The sequence below is a fragment of the Malaclemys terrapin genome, chromosome 3 (assembly GCF_027887155.1).
Source record: "Malaclemys terrapin pileata isolate rMalTer1 chromosome 3, rMalTer1.hap1, whole genome shotgun sequence".
Classification (NCBI taxonomy): Eukaryota; Metazoa; Chordata; order Testudines; family Emydidae; genus Malaclemys; species Malaclemys terrapin.
The window spans coordinates 137,712,411-137,737,079 of record NC_071507.1 but is presented as its reverse complement, the minus strand read 5'-3'; the positions used below and the strand labels follow the sequence as shown (position 1 = coordinate 137,737,079).

General features: G+C 40.5%; 1 protein-coding gene and 1 long non-coding RNA gene across 4 annotated transcripts in view; one reads left to right on the top strand and one right to left on the bottom strand.

Moving 5' to 3' along the window:
• LOC128834321 (uncharacterized) overlaps positions 1–24,669 on the top strand; it is a 106,304-nt gene that overhangs the window by 61,113 nt on the left and 20,522 nt on the right. The gene's annotated exons all lie outside the window — the stretch shown is intronic.
• EPHA7 (EPH receptor A7) overlaps positions 21,373–24,669 on the bottom strand; it is a 181,685-nt gene continuing 178,388 nt past the window's right edge. For all 3 annotated transcript variants that reach the window (XM_054022928.1, XM_054022929.1, XM_054022930.1), the window contains one exon: positions 21,373–23,433. In XM_054022928.1, coding sequence (XP_053878903.1) covers positions 23,319–23,433 — 115 coding nt within the window. In that variant the 3' untranslated portion in view covers positions 21,373–23,318. The remainder of the gene's footprint in view (positions 23,434–24,669) is intronic.

Here is a 24,669-nt window from a genome sequence, read left to right as displayed (position 1 = left end):
AGCCCAGTATCCTGTCTTCTGATGGTGGCCAATGCCAGGTGCTTCAAAGAGAATGAACTGAACAGGGCAATCATCAAGTGAGCAATCCCCTGGCAGTCACTCCTAGCATCTGGCAGTCAGAGGATTAGGGACACCCAGAGCATGGACTTGCATCCCTGGCCATCTTGGCTAATCGGCTCATGGAGCACAGGTCCATCAATGGCTAATTAATTCTTTTTTAAATTCAGTTGTAGCCTTCAAAACATCTCCTGGCAATGAGTTCCACAGGTTGACTCTGTGCATTGTATGAAGAAATACTTCCTTTTGTTTGTTTTAAACCTGCTGCCTATTAATTTCATTGGGTGACCCCTGGTTTTTGTGTTATGTAAAAGGGTAAATAGCACTTCCTTATTCACTTTCTCCACACCAGTCATGATTTTATAGATCTCTATCATATCCCCCCTACGGTTTCTCTTTTCCAAGCTGAGTAATCTCAGTCTTTTTTAATCTCTCCTCATACAGAAGCTGTTCTACACCCTTAATCTAATTTTTGTTGCCTTCCTCTGTACCTTTTCTATTTCTAAGATATCTTTTTTGAGATGGGGCTGTGATTGGTTCGGTCACAGAGACCCCCTTGGGACTGTCACCTGATGTGCTGAGATTACCTCTGAGCCTGTTTTCCCTGCCAGCTTGGGACTCTAGAACACTGCCTTGTTGAGCCAGACACACTAGCCTGCTGCAACACAGATCCAGGTCTGGTCCATGCTTCCAAAACTGCAGACTTTAACCAAAAACTGCTCAGCTGGTCATCTATCTCCAGCATCCAGACATCCAGTTCCCAATGGGATCCAACCTCCAAATAAATCCGTTTTACTATGTATAAAGCTTATACAGTTTAAACTCATAAACTGTCCACCCTCTATAACACTGATTGAGAGATATGCACAGCTGTTTGCTCTTCCAGGTATTAATCACTTACTCTGGGTTAATTGATACACAAAAGTGATTTAATAAGTATGAAAAGTAAGATTTAAGTGGTTTCAAGTAATAACAGACAGAACAAAGCAAGTCATCAAGCAAAATAAAGCAAAAACATGTAAGTCTAAGCCTAATACATTAAGAAACTGTTTACAAGTAAAATCTTACCCTCAGAGATGTTCCAATAAGCTTCTTTCACAGACTAGACTTCTTCCTAGTTTGGGCCCAATCTTTTCCCCTGGTATAGTCCTAGTTAGTTCAAGCAGGCATCTTAGGTGAAAAGCAGGGGCTTTCTCATGACTGGGACCCCTTTTGTCCTGCTCCATCCCCTTTTATAGTTTTGGCACAGGGCAGGACTATTTTGTCTCTCTGCATCCCCACCCCTCCTTCTAAATGGAAAAGCACCAGGTTTAAGATGGATTCCAGTATCATGTGACTCGGGGTCACAGGTCCTGTGAGACTCAAATCTCCATTCTTCCAGGGCTGGCTCACAGGGACACAGGAAGGCTTGCAAGTAAACAGAGCCATTTACAACCAATTGTCCTAGTCAATGGGAGACATCAAGATTCTAAACCACCATCAATGGCCCACACTTTGAATAATTACAATAGGACCTCAGAGTTATACTTGATATTTTTAGCTTCAGATACATGAATGACACATACATACAAATAGGAGGAATATAATCAGTAGGTTATAACCTTTGTTATGATACCTTACAAGAGACCTTTTGCATAAAGCATATTCCAGTTACATCATAATTACAGTCATAAGCATATTTCCATAAAACATATGGAGTGCAATGTCACAGAGGCAACCAGAGCTGCAGGCAGAATTCAAGGTGTAGGCACACCATGGATTTAAATAGAATATCAGGATTAGAAGGGACCTCGGGAGGGCATCTAGTTTAACCCCCTGCTCAAAGCAGGACCAATCCCCAGACAGATTTTTGCCCCAGATCCCTAAATAGCCCTTCAAGGATTGAGCTCACAACCCTGGTTTAGCTTAAACCACTGAGCTATCCCTACTAGTGGCATTTTGATATTTACTGTCTTACTATCTATCCCTTTCCTAGTGGGTTTTAAGATTCTGTTAGATTTTCTGACTCCTGCTGCAAATTGTGTGGATGTTTTCAGAGAACTATCCACAATAACTCCAAGATCTCTTTCTTGAGTGGTAACAGCTAATTTAGACCCCATAATTTCGTATGGATAGTTGGGATTATGTTTTCCAATGTGTATTTCTTTGCTTTTCTCAACCTTGAATTTCATGTGCCATTTTGTTGCTCAGTCACCCAGTTGTGAGATCCCTTTGTAACTCTTCACGGTCTGCTTTGGACGTAACTACCTTGAGTAAAGTTGTATTTTCTGCAAATTTTACCATCACACTGTTTACCCTTTTTCCAGATCATTTATGAATATGTTGAATAGGAATGGTCCCAGTACAGATCCCTGGGGGACACCATTATTTACCTCTCTCCATTTTGAAAACTTACCATTTAATCATACCCTTTGTTTGCTGACTTTTAACCAGTTACTGATCCATGAGAGGACCTTCCCTCTTATCCGAGGACTGCTTACTTTGCTTAAGAGCCTTTAGAGAGGGAACTGGTTAAAGATTTTCTGAAAGTCCAAGTACACTATATCCACTGGATCCCCTTTGTCCACATGCATGTTGACCACCTCAAAGAATTCTAATGGATTGGTGAGGCATGATTTCCCTTTTCAAAAGCCATTTTGACTCTTCTCTCCTATTTATTAGGATTTAGAGAATCCTTGTTAATAAATACTGCCCTATGGGATGTCTGTCCAAACCATGTATTCCTCTGCATGTTTAGGCTTTCTTCCATCCCTTAGTTTAAAAACTCTTCTATGATCTTTTTAATTTTACATGCCAGCAATCTGGTTCTGTTTTGATTTAGGTGAGCTCATCCTTCCTGTTTAGGCTCCTTCCCCCCCCCCCAAGGTTTCCCACTTCTTAATAAACTGAACCCCCGCCCCAAATCATTGTCTCATCCACTCATTGAAACCATGCAGTTCTGCCTGCTTTTCTGTCCATACATGTGGAACTGGAAGCACTTCAGAAAATGCTACCATGGAGGTCCTGGACTTTAATCTTACCTAACAACCTAAATTTGCCCTCCAAGACCTCTCTCCTACCTTTTCCTATGTCACTGGTACCTACATGTACCACCACCACCAGCTCCTCCCCAGGACTGGAAATAAGTCTGTCTAGATGTCTTGAGAGGTCTGCAACCTTTGCACCCAGTAGGCAATTCACAGTGCAGTTCTCTCAGATAACATAAACCCAACTATGTGTGTTTCTATTACTATTATTATTACCCATGTCTTCCTAATAACAAGGATTCCCTTCTTCATAGAGGTATCCTCAGTGTCAGAGGATACCATGACATCATCTGGAAGGAGGGTCCCAACTATGGGATCATTTCCCTCTGCTCCAGTTTGGAGTTCTCCTTCCCTGAGACTTTCATCCTCCTCAATAGCACTGGCACTGAAAAACTGGGGGTGGGACTGCTCATTGTCCCAGAAAGTCTCACCTATGTACCTCTGTCTCCTTAGCTCCTCCAGTTCAGCACTGTGGTCTCAGGAGCCTGTACTTGGTCTCTGAGGGCCATGAACTCCTTGCACCAAATGCACACATACACCACCTGCCCACAAGGCGGGTAATAATGCATGCTGCATTGAGTGCAATAAACTGGATAGTCCCCGCTGCTGCTGGACTTCTGCCAGAATTCTTTTGTACTCCTCTGCTTTTTTTGTTGGGGGGGGGGGGAGCGCGGGGAGTGGTTATTGGCCTATGTTTAGAGAACGTTTAATAAGTGTACCTAGCTCTCATGTTCCCACTCTAAACTCCCCTGTTTGCTAGCTCCTCTGGTTGCTTAGGAAGTGGCTTTTTAAACCCCTATTCTCCATGAGTAGCCCCCACCCCTTGGTTAAGAGTTAATGGTTCTTAAAGGGGTTAAGGATCAAAGCCTCATTAAGAAGCTCTCAGCCTTGCCTAGAAGGCTGCTAGGCTCAGCACACATCCCCCCAAACAGACCACAGTATATACCATAGACAAGTAGCAAGCACACAACAGACAGACAACAAACTCACCCCAGTCAAATCATCATCAAATCAAAACATTTCAATATATAAACAAAATGTTTCAATAAGGTCATTTTGGTGTTTCCAAAATGAAATATTTCAGAATTGCAGCAAATTTCACAGTATGTTTCAAAATTTCATCTTTTCATTCTGATTTGGAATGAAAGGACATTTTGAAATGTTAGAATCTTCCTCAGAGCAGATTCTGTTTTCCAGCCAGCTCTATTTGCTACTAATCCCAGTGACTTCACTTACACTGTTTGCATGACTAAAATAAGTCAAATGTCACCTACATGTTTGCTAGCAGTAGTAGCAGCAGGGCATGAATCCTTGTTACTCAGAGTCCAGCTTTCTGCCCACCAGTTCATGTGGGAGCTGCCTGGGAACACTAATCCAGCAGCCTCCCCTTTCCCTCCCAATTCTCAGCCAACGTGAAGGGAGTAACTAAGTGGAATGAGTTCCAGTGACAGCCTTAAAAACCCAGTTCATTGCATCTTTTCTCTCTGTCATCAGCAGGAGATCACACCTTTGTCGTCCTAATGGAATCATCTTCAAACTTCTGCTTTGACTCTTAGCATATTTCACAATGACTGGTTGGTCAATTGTGTGGTCTCACTTCTCCACCACTCATCAATATTTACCACATTCTTCCCCCAGCTGCGAATCTGATCCTCCTTGTCCTCTGTGCTCCTCCCCATCCTTCTTTTCCTCATCTCCTCCCTCATCTTTAATTGCCAACCATTTATTTCCCAATTTTCTGTTCCTCCCTTCACACCCTTCTTCTGCTTGCCTGTTGATCTCAATCATCCCCTTTAGTACATAACTTATATGCTTGAAACACACACCCAGACATTCACTGAGCCTCCAAAGAAAGCTCATGAACTTATGTTTGTAACTCTTGTTCTGCTGCCCCTTAGCTGCTCTCTTTGCCGTCATCTTCTGGAATCATGTTATCTCTATTTAGACTGTCAACTCCTTGGGAAATGCATCTTTGTGCATGTTTTGCAATGCACCTGGCATGTTTTTGGGTGCTGTCAAACAAATAGTAAATGATATGAAACTGGCAGCCTGACAGAATGCTGCTATCAGGAAGAAGTAGAGGCAAATTACATTCTTTCTGCCATTCCGTGTATATATTGCCACTCACCAAATTTGATAAATAAACCAAAATTTCATTAAAAGTTCTCATTGATTCACTGGATAAATATTGATAGAAACCAAAGATCCCCAAATAATTGACCCTAACATTAGTATATTGTAAGGATTTCTGATGTGTATCTTGTGTTAGGCTTTAATGACACTTTGAATATTTGAAGTGAAGGATATCTATGAGGTTAGGAATGTTTTTCAAACATGTATTTCATAAAAAAAATGGGGAAAGGTTTCTATTTACTGTGTAGTAACTAGACTAGATCACACTTTAAAATACACACACTATTGACATTTAGCAGTGCATATTTTCCAAAAGGGCAGCATCTCAATTTTCCTGACGATGTGATCAGAAACGCACAGTATCACTGAAGAGTACTATCAAAAACCTTAACCGACTGACTTGTCTCATCATTACATTATATCAGACATTCTAAGAACTTTTTAAACTGCTTACGTTGCCAAAAGAAACAAAAACCAAGAAAAGAAGCTGATTATATTCTGCTTCTAGTGACAGGCCAGCCAAATATCTTTAAAACAATATAGCTCAAAGAATGATGGATTCAGGCCAGGATTTAATAATAAAATAAAAAAAAAAACATACATATGGTTAGCAATCCCCTAACTAAATTATTTGCAAATTCCTGAGAGAAAAGCAATTTATTACAGACTTTGAGACAAGCCAATGTAACACTAATACTAAAGAAAAATAAACCAGCAAAGGAATGTCCTCCACTTCCCCCTTCATCAGCCCAACCAATATGCTTAGGATTGTTTCCAAAGTATTGGTTGTCATTCTGGCTCACAGATTAGAAGATTATTTAACGGTGTGAATCAAAGGGAAGATCTTCATTCAAGAAAAGAAAAGAACATTATTAATATTCTATAACATGCCATACATCTCAATCACCAGATTGGACAAAAGACAGCAGATGTTTCATTAGAAGTTCGAAAGAGAATTAATAGCCATACATGTTTGAGGTTCAGCAACAGCCGTAGGAAGTGATCTGATGAAGAGAGAACTTTTATGTACCCAGGTGCCATAATTTCAACTAATTGTACATTAGAAGGCTGTAGCTAAGATAAATCCATCTTCTGTTACTTGTTTTGCACCTGCCCTTAGAATGCTGGTAATATAGAGAATGAATTGGAGAAAAGTGTGGCAAAGAAATCATAAACAACATTGCCCCTGACAGTGAGAGCTTTCTATTTAGTTTGAGGACAAATGAATTAGCAAAGATGACTGATGTATGAATTTATTCAGATATAAGGATAAATGAGGCACCCAGATAGCACAGTGGTGGCCACAGGTATCAGAGCAAAATAGAAAAAGTCATACTAATTTCTTTGAAACAAATGGAAACCACATTGTTAGGTAAATATCAAAGGAAATGTAAAGATGTACAAAAGAGATGAACGAGGGGAACAGCTGTATAGGATATTACTTTTCTTGTATATATCTCTAGTCTTCAGCTGTTGGGGGATATTTGCATTTGAATAAGGTTGCCGTCCCTGAGGGTCCCATTTCTCCTTCTGTTTGATACTTCATTCCCCTCCTGAATTTGTAACACCAAGGTCTATTTACTTGGAAATAGCTGATAACACATGCAGAGAATGATGACTTCACTGCAAGAGCAGAAACTTGTCTAAGAAAATAAGTCTGATTATAAGCAAATTTGAGGGGTGGAGGGGCAGGAATTAAAACAAGTGAGAAAGTAGATGTATTTGTTCAGTCATATATGGAAAAGTTTCTTTCTGTGAGAAAGACCCTCTTTAATGACCCCATACTTACACAATTAAAACTGTATTTTATCTGGGTGCAGACATATCCCCATGGCAGAGCTGTTATATCACACATGATCACCTTGAAGTTACACTAACAGAGGGAAGTTTGGAAACTACATTTCTTGAGTCCATGCTGTACTAGCAGAGCAACCAAAGGGGAAATAAGCTACGAGTCCAAGTGATGCTGAAGAATTCTTCTAATTTATACACTCCATACACAATAGTCTTTTGCCAGTTCTGAACAGATCCCTGATGAACTGGGCAAAGAAGATCAACTTCCTTTTTTCTTGGCAGGGAAATGTAATTAAGAAACTCCCTAAAAATTCAGAGTATCTTATATACTTCTGAGGCACAGTGAAAAACTAAGTCACTTGCAAAACATGTTTAGGTTGAGCTTTTTGATTATGGTAGTATAAAAATATGTATCGAGGGAAAAATTAATGAGTCTTAAGCTGCTCTGGAAGTGACTGCTGAAGCTAAGTCTCCTGACTCCATGAATTCTGGAACACCTTGAGGGAATTCTGAAAGTCCTTTGTAGTTGGATTTTCAGTGCTGAGGGCATTTTGAAAATCCTATCCTTAATGTCTAACAGGCATAAATATTTTATATGCATTTTGATTTTTTTAATTATCTGGTGGTGCTGTGGTCTCAAAATGGATTAAATAGATGTCATTTTTTCCAGCCTGGCTCAGTCCACCTCTCTGCACAGACACAAGTGCTCGATCCCAAGTGCTTATAACCCCTTGGGCTTGGGCAGTGTGTGGTCATTGTTCTTACCTCTGGATCTCTCAGGCATACTCTCTGTGTCTGACACTTTTCTTGGGCAGCTGGACCCTGATGTCTGGCTGCCTTAACCTCATAAAATCATAGAATTGTAAGGCACTCAAGAGGTCATCTAGTGCAGTCCTGTGCACTCATGGCAGGTATAAGTATTATCTAGACCATCCCTGACAGGTGTTTGTCTAACCTGCTCTTAAAAATCCCCAATGATGGAGATTCCACAACCTCCCTAGACCATTTATTCCAGTGCTTAACTACTCTGACAGTTAGGAAGTTTTTCCTAATGTCCAAACTAAACCTCCTTTGCTGCAATTTAAGCCCATTGCGTCTTGTCCTATCCTCGGCAGTTTACAAGAACAATTTTTCTCCCGCCTCCTTGTAACAACCTTTTATGTACTTGAAAACTATTATCATGTCCCCTCTCAGTCTTCTCTTTTCCAGACTAAACAAACCCATTTTTTTCTATCTTTCCTCATAGGTCATGTTTTCTAGACTTTTAATCATTTTTGTTGTTTTTCTCTGGACTTTCTCGAATTTGTCCACATCTTTACTGAAATGTGGCACCCAGAATTGGATAAAATATTCCAATTGAGGCCTAATCAGTGCAGAGTAGAATAAAAAAAATTACTTCTTGTGTCTCGCTTACAATACTCCTGCTAATACATCCCAGAATGGTGTTTGCTTTTTTTGCAACAGTATTACACTGTTGACTCATATTTAGCTTGTGATCTACTATGACCCCAGATCCCTTTCCGAAGTACTCTTTCCTAGGCAGTCATTTCCCATTTTGTATGTGTGCAACTGATTATTCCTTTCGAAGTGCAGTACTTTGCATTTGACCATTTTTCCAGTTTGTCCAGATCATTTTGAATTTTAATCCTAATGTCCAAAGCCTTTGCAACCTTTCCCAGCTTGGTATTGTCCGCAAACTTTATAAGTGTGCTCTCTATGCCATTATTTAAATCACTGCTGAAGATATTGAACAGAAACTGACCCAGAACTGATCCTTGCGGGACCTCACTTGATATGCCTTTGAGCTTGACTGTGAACCACTGATGATTACTCTCTGGGAATGGTTTTCCAACTAGTTATGCACCCACCTTATAGTAGCTCCTTCTAGGTTGTATTTCCCTAGTTTTTGTATGAGAAGGTAATGTGAAACAGTATCAAAAGCCTTACTAAAGTCAAGATGTACTATGTCTACCACTTCCCCCCTATCCACAGGCCTTGTTACCCTGTCAAAGAAAGCTATCAGGTTGGTTTGACATATTTGCTCTTGACAAATCCATGCTGACTGTTACTTATCACTTTATTATCTTCCAGGTGTTTGCAAATTGATTGCTTAATTATTTGCTCCATTATCTTTCCGGGTACTGAAGTTAAGTTGAGTGGTTAATTCCCTGAGTTGCCCTTATTTCCCTTTTTATAGATTGGCACAATATTTGCCCTTTTCCAGTCCTCTGGAATCTCTCCCATCTTCCATGACTTTCTGAAGATCCAGTAACCACCCTGAATACACCAAGAAATCTGTTATCTTCAATCAGGCACTCAAATGCCACAGAATATGCTCCAAGGAGTTCTGGGATATACACCTCAACACGTTTACAATCACCTTCACAAACAGGGACACTTCACCAGAGAAGTAGATTACCTCATGGAATAGGCCATCCATCTATCCAGAGAGAATCTGTTTCACTACAGAAATAAAACCACCTCTGACCAAAGACCCCTAGTTGCCACCTATCACCTCACACTGGTGGTGTCACCCCGAGACCACAACCTGAAAATAACCTTTACTGACCCCCCTTTTCTGGCCTTCAAACAACCCCCAACTTCTCCAAGCTTATCAGAAACTCCCCGCAGACCAGGACACACCAACTAAAAATGGCACCAGAGCCTGTCAGAACAACAGATGCGAAACCTGCTGATATATCACCATTGCTATGATGATCAGCACACCCCACAACACACCTTTCAAGATACATGGGTCTTACACATGCCTATCCCAACATGTGTTTTACCTCATTCAGTGCACTAAATGCCCCAATAGCAATAAAGAAAGTTAAATAAATAACCACCCCCCCTTGCTTCCTTCATTTCAGCCCTAACTGTAGTGAGATTGTTTTGATTGTGTGTTAAATAGTAAAATTTTCAGATAGAGTGGGTTTGGGTATTATTTCTAAAGGTGTCATATTATCTCATCTTATCAGGGCTCTTGTTGCATTAAGAGTTCATTGTTGTTTTAACCACTCAATATTCAACCTATTCTTATCATTGTCTTCTCATGTTGCCAATCTACTAACTGTTTCTGTTCCTAGTTAGGGCCATGCCATCCTTCCCTCCCCTGGCACACACAAACATAGTGTTTTCATGGAATGGATGATGGACAAATATAGGGGTCCCAGCAATAATATCCCTCTTGTCCAGAGTCTGGTGTTTTCAGAGTTGCTGGGGAGTGGCAAGGAATGGTACACAACACCAAACTCTCAGAAATTCCCCAATGGAAGTTAATACCGCTGCTCACTATGGCGTTAATATTTTTATTTCCCATTACCATGGTTCCTATTCCTAGCCCTAGACCACAGGTTCTGCTGGGTAATTAATACCAGCACTGGCATCCAGAGAAAAGGAGCCCAACAATAATTATACCAAGACCTAGAGGGATCCCAGAGTATTGATTCAGCAGGAGGGACATACTCAACTGGATGGCCATGCTCTTGGTCATTTCCCTTGGAGGGGAACTCGAATTTAAACTCATAGGACTAACATTCACTCCTCGGTGGTGCAATTTGCAACTCTCTGCATCAGCTGTATATGTGGACAGACACTGCAGCTTTTTCACATGCAACGTCAATGGGAGAGCAGCTCCAAACGAACACCATTGACAAAATCTAGCTGACAAATGAACAGAATCTCTGTGTCTTGTGGGCAACATCTCTCTAAGATAGTTCTATGGGTGTCATCAGCCTACCATCTGAGTAACGCACAATCTTTAATGTATTTATTTTTATATCACTTCTGTGAGGTAGGGAAGTGATGCAATCCCCATTTTACAGACTGGGAATTGAGGCACAGAGAAGTTAAGTGACTTGCCCAAAGCCAGCCAGGCAATCAATAGTAGAGCAAGGAACTGAACCCAGCTCTCTCAAGTTGTAAGCTAATGACCTAACCCCTGAAGCTGGGTCCCTGGTTGGCAGTAGTTACTTTCTTGTCGAACCAGGGGTTTGGTGCCTTGAGCCAGTGAAACTTGCCTTCACATAGACTTACCTCAAAAGATGGCCTGTAGATAGTCCTGCAATAAGTCAGTGGAAGCCAGCATAATCCTAGGTTAAATAAACACTAGTTTCCTAAGTAACATATCCCCTTGCACAAAATGCTGCTCATTACAATAGTCGTGTTTCTTTCTTCTCCTCTGTTTACAGATCTCCTCTCTCCAGGCAAAATCTTGATCCCATTGAAGACAATGGCAAAACTCCAGTTGAGTTCTATAGGATCCATATTTTGCCCTATGACTTAGATTGGGTCTTTGGGACAGGGACCCTGCCTTTTAACATATTAAGTAAAGTCAGATGTATATTTATAAATCTGAATATATTTTTCAGAGCATTAATTGTTCCTTTAACGTGCTCTCTCCCCCCCCACTCTTTTTTTGAGTATTTAGTTGACTAACTGGGTATCTCTCTGGCGCACAACTAGAATAAAGCATTTGAGAGCTCTGATATCCTACTTTAATTTCAGTGGCACAGGCAGGCCTTTGGCTGTAACATGAGCTAATCACTGGGTGTGTTTTCCCGTGTTACCCACATTATTTTAGATGACCCCTAAATTATTGCTTCTTATTCATTATAAACTCTTACCTTTCTACAATCAGGTGCTCAGTTCAATTTAACGCAGACAGTTTGGCAGATGACTACATTTGCCATTCTTTATTTAGCTTCTCAGGTTTTAGAAATTATGTTCCCTTGTCTTCATCCAATATGCATTTGGCTGACTGGGTTAGTTTGGCATGGCTATATCTCATCTTCTTCATACTTTGTCTATGATGACTGTGATTGACTCTTCCTTGACTTGGGATTCTTTCCTGGTCTAATCAAGTCTAATCAAGAGTTCACTTTGCCCAATTTGCATACCATCAGTGCTGAACTCTGCGATCATTACACCAGTCAAGGAAATCCATTCTAGATTCCTCTGAGAGGAAATATCATCATACTTCACATTTTACTTTCATGCCTTTAATGTAAAAGTTTCCTTTCATGTCTTTTTCAAGTCTGCTTCAATGGGCTGTGTATTACCAGTTGCTTTCCCATCTGTCTCAATTTAGTTTCTTTGACAAATTCCAATCTGGCCTTCAGAAAAATCATAGTATTAAAAACACTCCACTCAAGGTTATTAGCCATATTTTATTAACTACGAGACTCTAAAAATAAATCTTGATGCTTCTTGACCTCCCTGCAAGCTTTGGAAACTTCACATTATAGAACTCCACACCGTAAGAGTCACACATTCTAAACATCTTCACATTTCCCCCTATTGTTGCACTCACTTTCTGGTTCCAGTCAAGCGCAGGGCAAGATTTTTCCTTTTTAATTTTTAATGCTCTTCATGATCTTACTGCACATAACCTACCAGGTCTCTTAATCTCATAAACTTCAAATAATACCCATCACTCTTAAACTCCTCACCATTTATCTGTCCTAAACGCCGATCCCCAGTTTCACGGATATCATACATTCACTGTTGTGGCTCTTAGGTTATAGAAGCCTGTACCTTAACACAGAGGCTCTCAACCTTTCCAGACTACTGTACCCCTTTAAGGAGTCTGATTTGTCTTGCATACCCCCAAGTTTCACCTCACTTAAAAACTACTTGCTTACAAAAATCAGACATAAAAATACAGAAGTGTCACAACACACTGTTACTGAAAAATAGCTTACTTTCTCTTTTTACCATATAATTATAAAATAAATCAATTGGAATATAAATATTGTACTTACATTTCAGTGTATAGTATATAGAGCAGTATAAACAAGTCATTGTCTGTATGGAATTTTAGTTTGTACTGACTTCACTAGTGCTTTTTATGTACCCTATTGTAAAACTGGGCAAATATGTACTCCCTGGTTGAGAATTACTGCCTTAACATGTGTAAGCCACCCAGCCAAACACATTTTAAATATATTCATTAAAACAAACAAACAAACAAAACGTATCTAGTTTGCTTTCTGTTTCCCTTCAGCTCTAGGATACAATGTATTTTTATTTCCGTCTTTTAATCTGGTATGTAATATGCTTCAGTAATTATGCATGTTCTGCAAAGCACTATATAGAATGCCATACCAATAAGGACAGGAGAACCCAGGAATATTTGGGGTTTCATGACATTTATGGTCTCTTTTTGGTCATATTTTTTCACCAATCTCTTATTTTCCCACTCCCTTCTTTAAACCACTGTTTTTCAAGGGAAATTTAATTTAAGACTGTATATTCCTAAGTAGATGGAAGGCTGCACTATGCAAGCAATAAAGATTCTTGCTTGAAAGTAACTGTTGGCCAGACTTCTGATTCTTAGGGGAATAATGGGGAAAAACATGTCGCTGCCCAGAACTTGTGTTTTACGGGAACTAAAATGATTCTAAAAGAGCTTGGCTTGTTTAGCCTAGTAAAATGATGGCTGAGAAAGAATATGACTGCTCAGTATAAGTACATCACAGGAGTAAACAGCAAGAAGGGAGGAGTGCTATTTAAGATAAAGTACAATGTTGGCACAAGAACAGGTAAAATCTGGCCACAAATAAATTTAGGTTGGAAATTTAAAAGAAGGTTTCTAACAAACAGAGAAGTTAGATTTTGGAACAGTCTTCCAATAGCTGTGGGGGCAAACAATCTAACTAGTTTTTGCTTGAAAAATGTATATACGGGATTTATGACAGGGTTGCCTGTGATAGCAAGGGACTGGACTTGATGACTGAGGAGGTCCCTTCTGGTCCTATGTGCTACCTCAAAGCTCAGACACTTTGAGTTGTCTCCTAAATACAGAATCTACCATCTTCAGGTGGCTACCAAATTTGATAAAAACAATAACTTTCCTGGGCCAATCACCTGAAATGTGAGCTGGTATTACTGCAGCCTCAGCTCAGGTGTCAGAGTTATTGTAGGCAAGCATTTGTATCACACATTTCTTATACTGGGATTTCTAACCTGGACCAGGGAACTGTTCTCTCCCCTGCCCTCCATATACGCTCTATTTAAATAAATAATTTTGAAATAGAAAAACCACAGACATTTTAAACTCCAGAATTGGTATGGTTGGCTTTAAAAAATGTAGGTTTTAATCTCTAACTTTTTAAGTATTCTTTTTTTTTTTTAAAGTGAAGCGAAAAAAGGACATACTCTTATTTTGGTTCAGTAGCATCATACTCCATGCCTACTGCCAATGATCTGATCCATTCTGTTTCTAAGTGGTAGAATGCTTGCTGAAACTCACCCTGGGCCAATGTACTTCTGCATCACTTCTAATTATGGGCTATGCATAAATGACACAAATCTACCCTAAATTAGTAATATAATTTGTTATACTGTTGTTATATTGATATATATCAATCCTTTTAGAAGATAAGGGCAAATTGTGCTTTATTTCAACTCTTACCTGACAATTGTAAAGTAAAACTCATTTTCTACATTAAAGTAAATTTTTGTAACATTCCAAACACTGGAAAACTATTTTCTGTGAATTATTAGTGGAGAAAAGCAAATGTAATTTAAAATAATGTCTCTAAACTAACTCAGTGGATGCCAAATTACTCCAGTTTAAACATATCAAAAACTAATTTTAAAATGGAGAATACAAAGAGAGCTGAATTATTGAGATATTAAGAACAATGCTCCATTTTTAGATACATCAAAGCATTTTTTCCTTCCTGGAGTTTGTTAACATGGCCATGTCAGAGTTTCAGTTAAACATGATTTTATCCAAACAATAACTATCATATATGACCACGTAGCCTCTTGAGTGAAATTGTATGTAAATGAACATTTCAATTTATTTTAGGTGTTATAGAACAGCAATTTACCAGTGGGCCAGTTGGGTCTTTCACTGGAACATCAACAAAATTAGAGCAATAAAGAATTAATATCTTATTTAACAGTTGCAGGTAGATGATCCATTGCACACTGTTGGAAGGAAAAAGTGACAAGTGTGTTTTGATACAATCTGGAAGATATTAGTTATGAAACCAAAATTTGGTTCATGGGGAAGAAATAACTTTCCAGCAGTCAAGCACACACAAGGAGAAATTTTAATCTGATTTATGCCCTGTACAATCCCAGTGACTTCAAAATAGTTGGATGGGGTACAAGGCTTGAATTTGATCCAGTGATTTGTTTCATTATCTAACCAACTGGAATCCTTTTTAAAAAAAAAAAAATTCTACTTTTTCTTCCATTCCTCTCCAAATGCTTGAGTCTCAATACACGATTTGAACCTTTTACTGCCATTGTTTTCCTTATCTTGTTCCATCTCTCCTTCAAACATAGAGAATTGAAAGCAACATTATGTTGATGCTTTGCCAGTTAAAAATCAGATATGCATACATATACTTCTAATTGCAATAATGTTCTAGACAGAAAGATAGACTAAGTATTTGAATATTGATTGTGCTTTGAAGGTCTGTCCTGCCCCTTCTAAAGGCATAAGAATATGTAGCAACTTTAAGGCAGTCAAGATATATAGATGAACAATCAATGTTATATCAGCTATTCAAAGCAGATGGCTTTATGACTGTAAAGGGGAAAGATAAGGTAGCCATAAGCAATGTTATGAGCCTCATTTTAAAATTTCATTGCCTAACGTTAACATTTCAAACCTGCATTGATGGCTCCATGCTGCCCAGCAACTCCTAAAGGTGCAGAGTGGCCCTCAACTCTTATTAAAAAGAAGTAGCATTGAACTTTGCATGATTGAGCTTCTAAACCCCAAAATTTTCAAAAGTGGGTGCTTGAAGTTCAACTCCTAAATCCATAGTTAGGTACTTAAGTAAGTGGCTTGATATGGAAAATAATTGATCACCCTACAGCTTCTATACTATGAGGCCCCAATATAGCAAGGCATTTAATCACATGTTAAGTTAACCCTTATTCAGTAAAGCACTTAATTTTTTCTTAAGGTTAAGCATGTGCTCAAGCCCCATGAAGGGTCTACAAAGTGAACCACATGATTATATCTTGCTGAGTCAAGGACTGAATGCTGGAGGAGGCTCAACACTTTTGAAAGTCAGACCATTTATTTAGAACTTCTTTCATACAGCTTGGCTAGGTAGCAATGATTACAAATTTGTATCTAGATTTGATAGCCGCATATTGCCGCAGCAGTGAGCTGGAGAATGTCCTTCGGGCCCTTGGTGAAAGAACAAAGGGGGCACTCAGATATGATGTGCCTGTTGAACACAGTTGCATACAGGTGTTTGCCTCATTTTCCATTTAAAGAGGGTTTGTCCACATCTCCCTTTTTTTTTTTTTTTTTTTTTTGCGAACAGGGGCTGCTAACAGGGAGTTTCGCAAGGGAGTTCTCCAGGTGAAGGAGGAGCAATACAGCAACCTTTTGGGGTAAGTGACTGTCTGTAGTGTGTGTTTGTTTGTGTTTGAGGGTTACTTGCTGTGTGCTGAGCTTGTGTTTGTCAGTCTGTTTGTTTGTTTTGGTTGTTTGAAGGACCGTGTGCTGTGGCTGGCAGTTGGAAGCTGTGAGCTTCAAAGGAAGGTTTGAAAGCTAGAAGCCTCTGGTAAGTGGCTGAGCCTTAATCAGTGGGCGGGGCATTCATACAGGCCAGGGCTTTATAAAGCAGCGCACAAGCGACCAGGGAGCTTTGCGACCAGGGGCTGCTAACAGGGAGTTTCGCAAGGGAGTTTGGAAGGGGGCGAGGGTCCCTTGCCGGTTCCATCTGTTTTCTCTTGATTCCCCTTAATACCTATAAAGCAACTACATTCTAACTGTTTGCTTAAACAACCCTTTCAGCTGACAGGGGGCTGCAGACGGGAGTTTGACAGAGGGAGGCTTACGATGGTTAGGAAGACCCGCAACACCTGTGCCAGCACTGCTGCTGTCTCCTCCACCTGTACCTGTAGCCAGACAGAGTGCCTAAGCATGGATGCCTCTACCCAGATCCTGGTGTGGTTTTGCAAAGACTGTAACTTGCAATTTCCACTTACTGATATCCAGGCTGGGGGGACCATCCAATGTGAAAGGTGCCTGCTGGTGGAATCTCTCAGGCAGCAGGTGGGAGAGCTACAGGAGGAGGTGGCTAGGTTGAGGAGCATCCGTATCCATGAGCAATTCCTCGACAGTGTCCATGTGGAGACAGCTGAGGTAGCTGTCCCAGTACACAGGACTGCTGATACACCACTGGTGGAGGAGGAGATGGCTCAGGGTGGACGCTGGCAGCTGGTTACTTCTGGCAGCAGGCAGTGCTCCACCCTTGCTCCGAACCCTCCTGCCGTGGTTATAGGTAACCGTTATGCTCTTCTTGATACAGGAAAGAAGGAATCACTCCCTACAGTAAAGGAGGAGAAGCCTCGTACCCCTAAGGCTGGAGAGTCTGCTGCCACCACTGCGAATAGGAAACGAAGGGTAGTGGTGGTCGGAGACTCTCTGCTGAGGGGGACGGAGGCGCCCATCTGTCGCCCTGACATTTCATCTCGGGAGGTATGCTGCCTGCCGGGGGCCCGTATCCGAGACGTTACGGAGGCATTGTCGAGGATTATCCGGCCCTCTGACTACTACCCCATGCTACTCATCCATGTGGGCACAAATGATACTGCGCGGTGTGACACTGAGCGGATCAAGAGTGACTACAGGGCTCTGGGAGCACGGGTGAAGGAGTTTGGAGCACAGGTGGTATTCTCTTCAATTCTTCCTGTTAAAGGTAGGGGCCCGGGCAGAGACAGATGCATCATGGAGGTGAATGCCTGGCTGCGAAGATGGTGTCGCCAGGAGGGCTTTGGCTTCCTAGACCACGGGATGCTATTCGAGGAAGGACTGCTAGGCAGAGATGGCGTTCACCTTTCGAGGAGAGGGAAGACCCTATTCGGACACAGACTGGCTAACCTAGTGAGGAGGGCTTTAAACTAGGTTCGACGGGGACAGGTGAGCAAAGCCCACAGGTAAGTGGGGAACATGGAGACCGGGGAAATGAGTCGGAAACAAGAGGGAGTGTGGGCTACATTGGCAGAGAGAAAGGAGAGTCAGGAAAAAACTGGGAGGAAAGATCAAACCAGTATCTTAGATGCCTATATACAAATGCGAGAAGTATGGGGAATAAGCAGGAAGAACTGGAAGTGCTAATAAATAAATACAACTATGACATTGTTGGCATCACTGAAACTTGGTGGGATAATACACATGATTGGAATGTTGGTGTGGATGGGTACAGCTTGCTCAGGAAGGATAGACAGGGGAAAAAGGGAGGAGGTGTTGCCTTATATATTAAAAATGTACACACTTGGACTGAGGTAGAGATGGACATAGGAGACGGAAGTGTTGAGAGTCTCTGGGTTAGGCTTAAAGGGGCAAAAAACAAGGGAGATGTCATGCTAGGCGTCTACTACAGGCCACCTAACCAGGTGGGAGAGGTGGATGAGGCTTTTTTCAAGCAACTAACAAAATCATCCAAAGCCCAAGATTTGGTGGTGATGGGGGACTTCAACTATCCGGATATATGTTGGGAAAATAACACAGCGGGGAACAGACTATCCAACAAATTCTTGGACTGCATTGGAGACAACTTTTTATTTCAGAAGGTTGAAAAAGCTACTAGGGGGGAAGCTGTTCTAGACTTGATTTTAACAAATAGGGAGGAACTCGTTGAGAATGTGAAAGTAGAAGGCAGCCTGGGTGAAAGTGATCATGAAATCATAGAGTTTGCAATTCTAAGGAAGGGTAGAAGGGAGAACAGCAAAATAGAGACAATGGATTTCAGGAAGGCAGATTTTGGGAAGCTCAGAGAGCTGATAGGTAAGGTCCCATGGGAATCAAGACTGAGGGGAAAAACAACTGAGGAGAGTTGGCAGTTTTTCAAAGGGACACTATTAAGGGCCCAAAAGCAAGCTATTCCGCTGGTTAGGAAAGATAGAAAATGTGGCAAAAGACCACCTTGGCTTAACCACGAGATCTTGCACGATCTAAAAAATAAAAAGGAGTCATATAAAAAATGGAAACTAGGACAGATTACAAAGGATGAATATAGGCAAACAACACAGGAATGCAGGGGCAAGATTAGAAAGGCAAAGGCACAAAATGAGCTCAAACTAGCTACGGGAATAAAAGGAAACAAGAAGACTTTTTATCAATACATTAGAAGCAAGAGGAAGACCAAAGACAGGGTAGGCCCACTGCTTAGTGAAGAGGGAGAAACAGTAACAGGAAACTTGGAAATGGCAGAGATGCTTAATGACTTCTTTGTTTCGGTCTTCACCGAGAAGTCTGAAGGAATGCCTAACATAGTGAATGCTAATGGGAAGGGGGTAGGTTTAGCGGATAAAATAAAAAAAGAACAAGTTAAACATCACTTAGAAAAGTTAGATGCCTGCAAGTCACCCGGGCCTGATGAAATGCATCCTAGAATACTCAAGGAGCTAATAGAGGAGGTATCTGAGCCTCTAGCTATTATCTTTGGAAAGTCATGGGAGACGGGAGAGATTCCAGAAGACTGGAAAAGGGCAAATATAGTGCCCATCTATAAAAAGGGAAATAAAAACAACCCAGGTAACTACAGACCAGTTAGTTTAACTTCTGTGCCAGGGAAGATAATGGAGCAAGTAATTAAGGAAATCGTCTGCCAACACTTGGAAGGTGGTAAGGTGATAGGGAATAGCCAGCATGGATTTGTGAAGAACAAATCATGTCAAACCAATCTGATAGCTTTCTTTGATAGGATAACGAGCCTTGTGGATAAGGGTGAAGCGGTGGATGTGGTATACCTAGACTTTAGTAAGGCATTTGATACGGTCTCGCATGATATTCTTATCGATAAACTAGGCAAATACAAATTAGATGGGGCTACTATAAGGTGGGTGCATAACTGGCTGGATAATCGTACTCAGAGAGTTGTTATTAATGGTTCCCAATCCTGCTGGAAAGGCGTAACGAGTGGGGTACCGCAGGGGTCTGTTTTGGGACCGGCTCTGTTCAATATCTTCATCAACGACTTAGATATTGGCATAGAAAGTACGCTTATTAAGTTTGCGGATGATACCAAACTGGGAGGGATTGCAACTACTTTGGAGGACAGGGTCATAATTCAAAATGATCTGGACAAATTGGAGAAATGGTCTGAGTTAAACAGGATGAAGTTTAACAAAGACAAATGCAAAGTGCTCCACTTAGGAAGGAAAAATCAATTTCACACATACAGAATGGGAAAAGACTGTCTAGGAAGGAGTACGGCAGAAAGGGATCTAGGGGTTATAGTGGACCACAAGCTAAATATGAGTCAACAGTGTGATGCTGTTGCAAAAAAAGCAAACATGATTCTGGGATGCATTAACAGGTGTGTTGTGAGCAAGACACGAGAAGTCATTCTTCCGCTCTACTCTGCTCTGGTTAGGCCTCAGCTGGAGTATTGTGTCCAGTTCTGGGCGCCGCATTTTAAAAAAGATGTGGAGAAACTGGAAAGGGTCCAAAGAAGAGCAACAAGAATGATTAAAGGTCTTGAGAACATGACCTATGAAGGAAGGCTGAAAGAATTGGGTTTGTTTAGTTTGGAAAAGAGAAGACTGAGAGGGGACATGATAGCAGTTTTCAGGTATATAAAAGGGTGTCATAAGGAGGAGGGAGAGAACTTGTTCACCTTAGCCTCTAAGGATAGAACCAGAAACAATGGGTTTAAACTGCAGCAAGGGAGGTCTAGATTGGACATTAGGAAAAAGTTCCTAACTGTCAGGGTGGTTAAACACTGGAACAAATTGCCTAGGGAGGTTGTGGAATCTCCGTCTCTGGAGATATTTAAGAGTAGGTTAGATAAATGTCTATTAGGGATGGTCTAGGCAGTATTTGGTCCTGCCATGCGGGCAGGGGACTGGACTCGATGACCTCTCGAGGTCCCTTCCAGTCCTAGAATCTATGAATCTATGTGTTTATTTAGAACTGGGGCTTTCAAAAGGCCCTAGTGGAATTAGGCACCCAAATTCCATTGCAATATGATGGGATGTGGGCATCTGAGTACATTAGGCACCTTTGCAAAGTCCAGCCTAGGTTCCTTACTGTAGATTTAGTGTCAAAATTTTCAAAACTGGCTGCCTACAGTTAGATTCCCAATTGCTAACTTAAGTGCCTGATGGTTTAGGTGCATTAGTTTGAAAATTGGGCTTGCGGTGCATTTTGTCTTCTAATATTAAATTTTTTTAGAAAATTATTAACAGTAAAAAAAGCTTGCTGACTTGTGTGTATGCAAATAACTCCATTTCTTCTGAGTTGATAATCTAATAGGAAATAAGAATCTTCGCCATTCTTTCTTATGGCCAAACCAGGCCATAAAGTACGCTTCTCAACATGACTGCAAAGTGTTGTGAATTGCATGAACGATCATATATGGACACTGAAAAATAATCCTTGTGAACATTGTGTTATAGTTCCAAAAATATATTTACAGTCTATTACAAAGATTACAAATGGAAGTGTCTATGTAACGGGATTATGCTAATTAAAAGCTTTTTACAGATTTTCTTCAATAAAGGCAGAGGGAGAAAAAAATTGGTATAATCAAACTGATTTTTCTAATCAAACAAATAAATAAAATGGAAAATGTAACACTGTACAGGAATAAAAAAAGGGGGGAAGAGGGAGAGGAATGATCCATTTGAGTTTTCTGTGGCTGTCTTTGGTCCTAAATGTGGGAAAACACATTATGTAGCACTGAAAATACATGTTCTTTTGTGATGCTCTGCAAGTAAAATAGAAAAATATAGTGCATTTTCAATGTATTCAGAGCTCACTACACAGAAATGTGTGTACAAAACAAGACAGTATAAATTAAATTTACAAGTTTTACAAAGGAACATTTACAGTTTTTTTGTGGATGCCCACATTATCAAACAAGACCAATTATGACTGATCCCTGGGATCGTTCTCTATCAATATCAACAGAAGCAGCCCAATTCTCTTTGGAAGTTCAGCATTTTACTGAAGGGGTAGTTCACGATTTTCATAATTTCTGAAAGCATCTCTCTCTGATGTGTATACATTCCTGCCATATCTGTAGCCACACTTCCTTATTGCTTATGGTACTTTAATGTTTTAGTAAAATAAGGTACATATATAAATAAAAATGGCGTAAAAGTTTTTAACTGAGCAAGTACTTTTGCGCTCGAGTTCCCAAATGAATGTGTGTGTGTATGGTGTTTGTGTGAGAGCAATGAAAGCTAGTAAAAAATGTGAAAATTCTGAACTGCCCCTTGCCTCATGCTCTACAGTTCTAATATAAAAGGTAAATCCTTATTCTCACAGCTGGACTGCACTCAACTGAAATGCATATAAAATATATGCTAGCCATTTCGCTCAGATTTGCTAATGCAGAGCATTGAAAAAAATGTAATGTGCTCAGATTAAAATAGTTAGGTAACACTGGAGAACTGCACCTGACTTCTGAGGCACTCCTATTATCATCCACTCCATAAAATACCTCAGTAGGTTTACACTTATGGATCTACTCCTTAGAAAATCTCACCTTAAATCTAGTCCATTAAAATCATCTTGCAAACAATTTGTTAAAAGTGCCTAGAACTACTTAGGGGTCATTATTGCTTTTTTTTCCTTTTTTTCTTTAAAAGATAATATATGTTTAACCTTAAAAAATTCTTTAAAAAATATCAGAGCTCGTAGCAACTTGCATTTTCTTGACTCCCTGCCAGTTAGCAAACCATGTCAATACAGTGTTGATTTAACAGAATAAAATGGCATAAAAAGGGATACCAATGTTTGGACAGATATATGTTGCTCAGTCATGCTTCTTACATTTCTAAAAATTCTAGTAACCTTTCAGAGGTACCCAGTGTAGTAATGTGTCATAGAATTAGCCCTAGAAAGGTCCAGAGATATAAACATCATACTAAAAGAAGGTCTTTATGAAGAATAAACACAAATGATTAAAAAAAGATTCTTAAATCAAGATTTAAGGAAAATATTTTGCTGAATTTAACAATAATATCATGATTTTATCTGACAAATATATTCTTTTTTAAATTCTTTATGTACATTTTAAAAAGTCTATTAGATAAAAAGGAGGTTAGAGAACTCAAGGTGTTTGTTTGTGTTTCAGGTAGTACTTTGTTTATTGTCACTGCTGTTTTCCTTGCCATCAGTGGTGGATCCCAATTCCCTTTTAGTAACCTCTGGTGGCACTTAGGAGTTCAAGTCTGTAGGTGCTTCTTGTAGATCTTCTCTTCACTGCAGGAAGGACCCAGGAGATCAAGTGTCTTCTAGCAGCACTTCATGTATACTGAAGGCCAGTGCTGTTCTCTCAGTCCGTCACCTCCCTCATAAGGGAGAAATATCTATCACACTTGGATGCCAGTGCCGTGTAAATGTAGCATTTGTGCTCTCATAGTCTGAATGCTGCTCATAATTTTCTTTTGATGACCAACCAACGTGATCCCTAAACTCATCACATCACTGGGAAAGATAAATGTATTCATTATTCAATGTACAGTGCACTTATATGGGATAAAGCAGTCACTTAAAACTGATAAGTACTCTGGGAACCCATGTTTGAATATACCAAAGCTATACTGGAGCCTCGTATCAATACTGTGAATCATGCTTAAAACACTACTCAATCTTTTCATCAGAAATGTACGTTTCCCTAGTTTTGGGAGTGAGACGAGATTATTTTGCATCATTTATCATGTGTAACTGTTCCTATGAAGAAAACTCAGTGTAGGAAAACATTCCTACTGGGATGCTTTCAGGATAAAGTCACTGTATAAGGGGAAGGTTACTGTGACTACATTGTGCCCTTTAGAGACATGCATGTAGGAACCCTCTGCATATGGATCTATCGCTGCCATATGTTAGGTGGAAGGTAGGGTGGAGATGCTTCCATAACACCATCCCCACTACGTTCTGACCTGCAAAGCCTCTGTGGGAAGAGGGTGGAATGGGTAGGGCCTGGGGCTTTGCTTCCTGGAAGCCAAGAAGACCTATAAGAGACCGCAGAGCCAATATAGAGGTACACTCGACCTCCAACAAATCTTTGTGCCTCATGCTAACCACATACTTCCTTTGCAGGGATGCAAACCCCTTTCTCCCACAACACAGACAGCACACAAAAATCTGTAGGACATTCTACAAGGGGAATCTCAAAATCTTCCATTCCTTGAGATATGCTCATTAGCAGGGAGTGATAAGGAGGTGGGGGTGGTGATTTTCACATAAATAAAAAAATGGGCTACAGTCTCTCTGAGAGTCTGGCACATTTGTACTGCTCAGGTGGCCCCAAAATTCAAACACTGGCCATATCTGGGCAGCTAAGAATCCCCCCTTTTAGGGGGAGCTCTCAGCTGGCATGGGCAGCTTCTAAGCCTCTTGCCTTCTCAGCCCTAGCATAAAGACATGCCAGGAAGGAGAAGGGGGTTGTTCTCGTTCCACTGATATCCTCCGTCAATTTTCAGTTGGCAGACAGTCCTAAAATGACTGTTACTAACTGGAATAGGTTACAGATGCTGCTGGGCTGCTCTAAACTACACTAATTGTGCAGGGCAGAGAATTAAGAAGCCTTGAACTGCTCCCTGGACTCACACTCCTGTGCTGAGTAAGCCTCAGTGAAGGACAGAATCTCACCCTATGTACTGAGTTTGTACTGGGTCTAATACTTTGCAGCTTAATATTATTTGGCTTTTACTTAGGCTT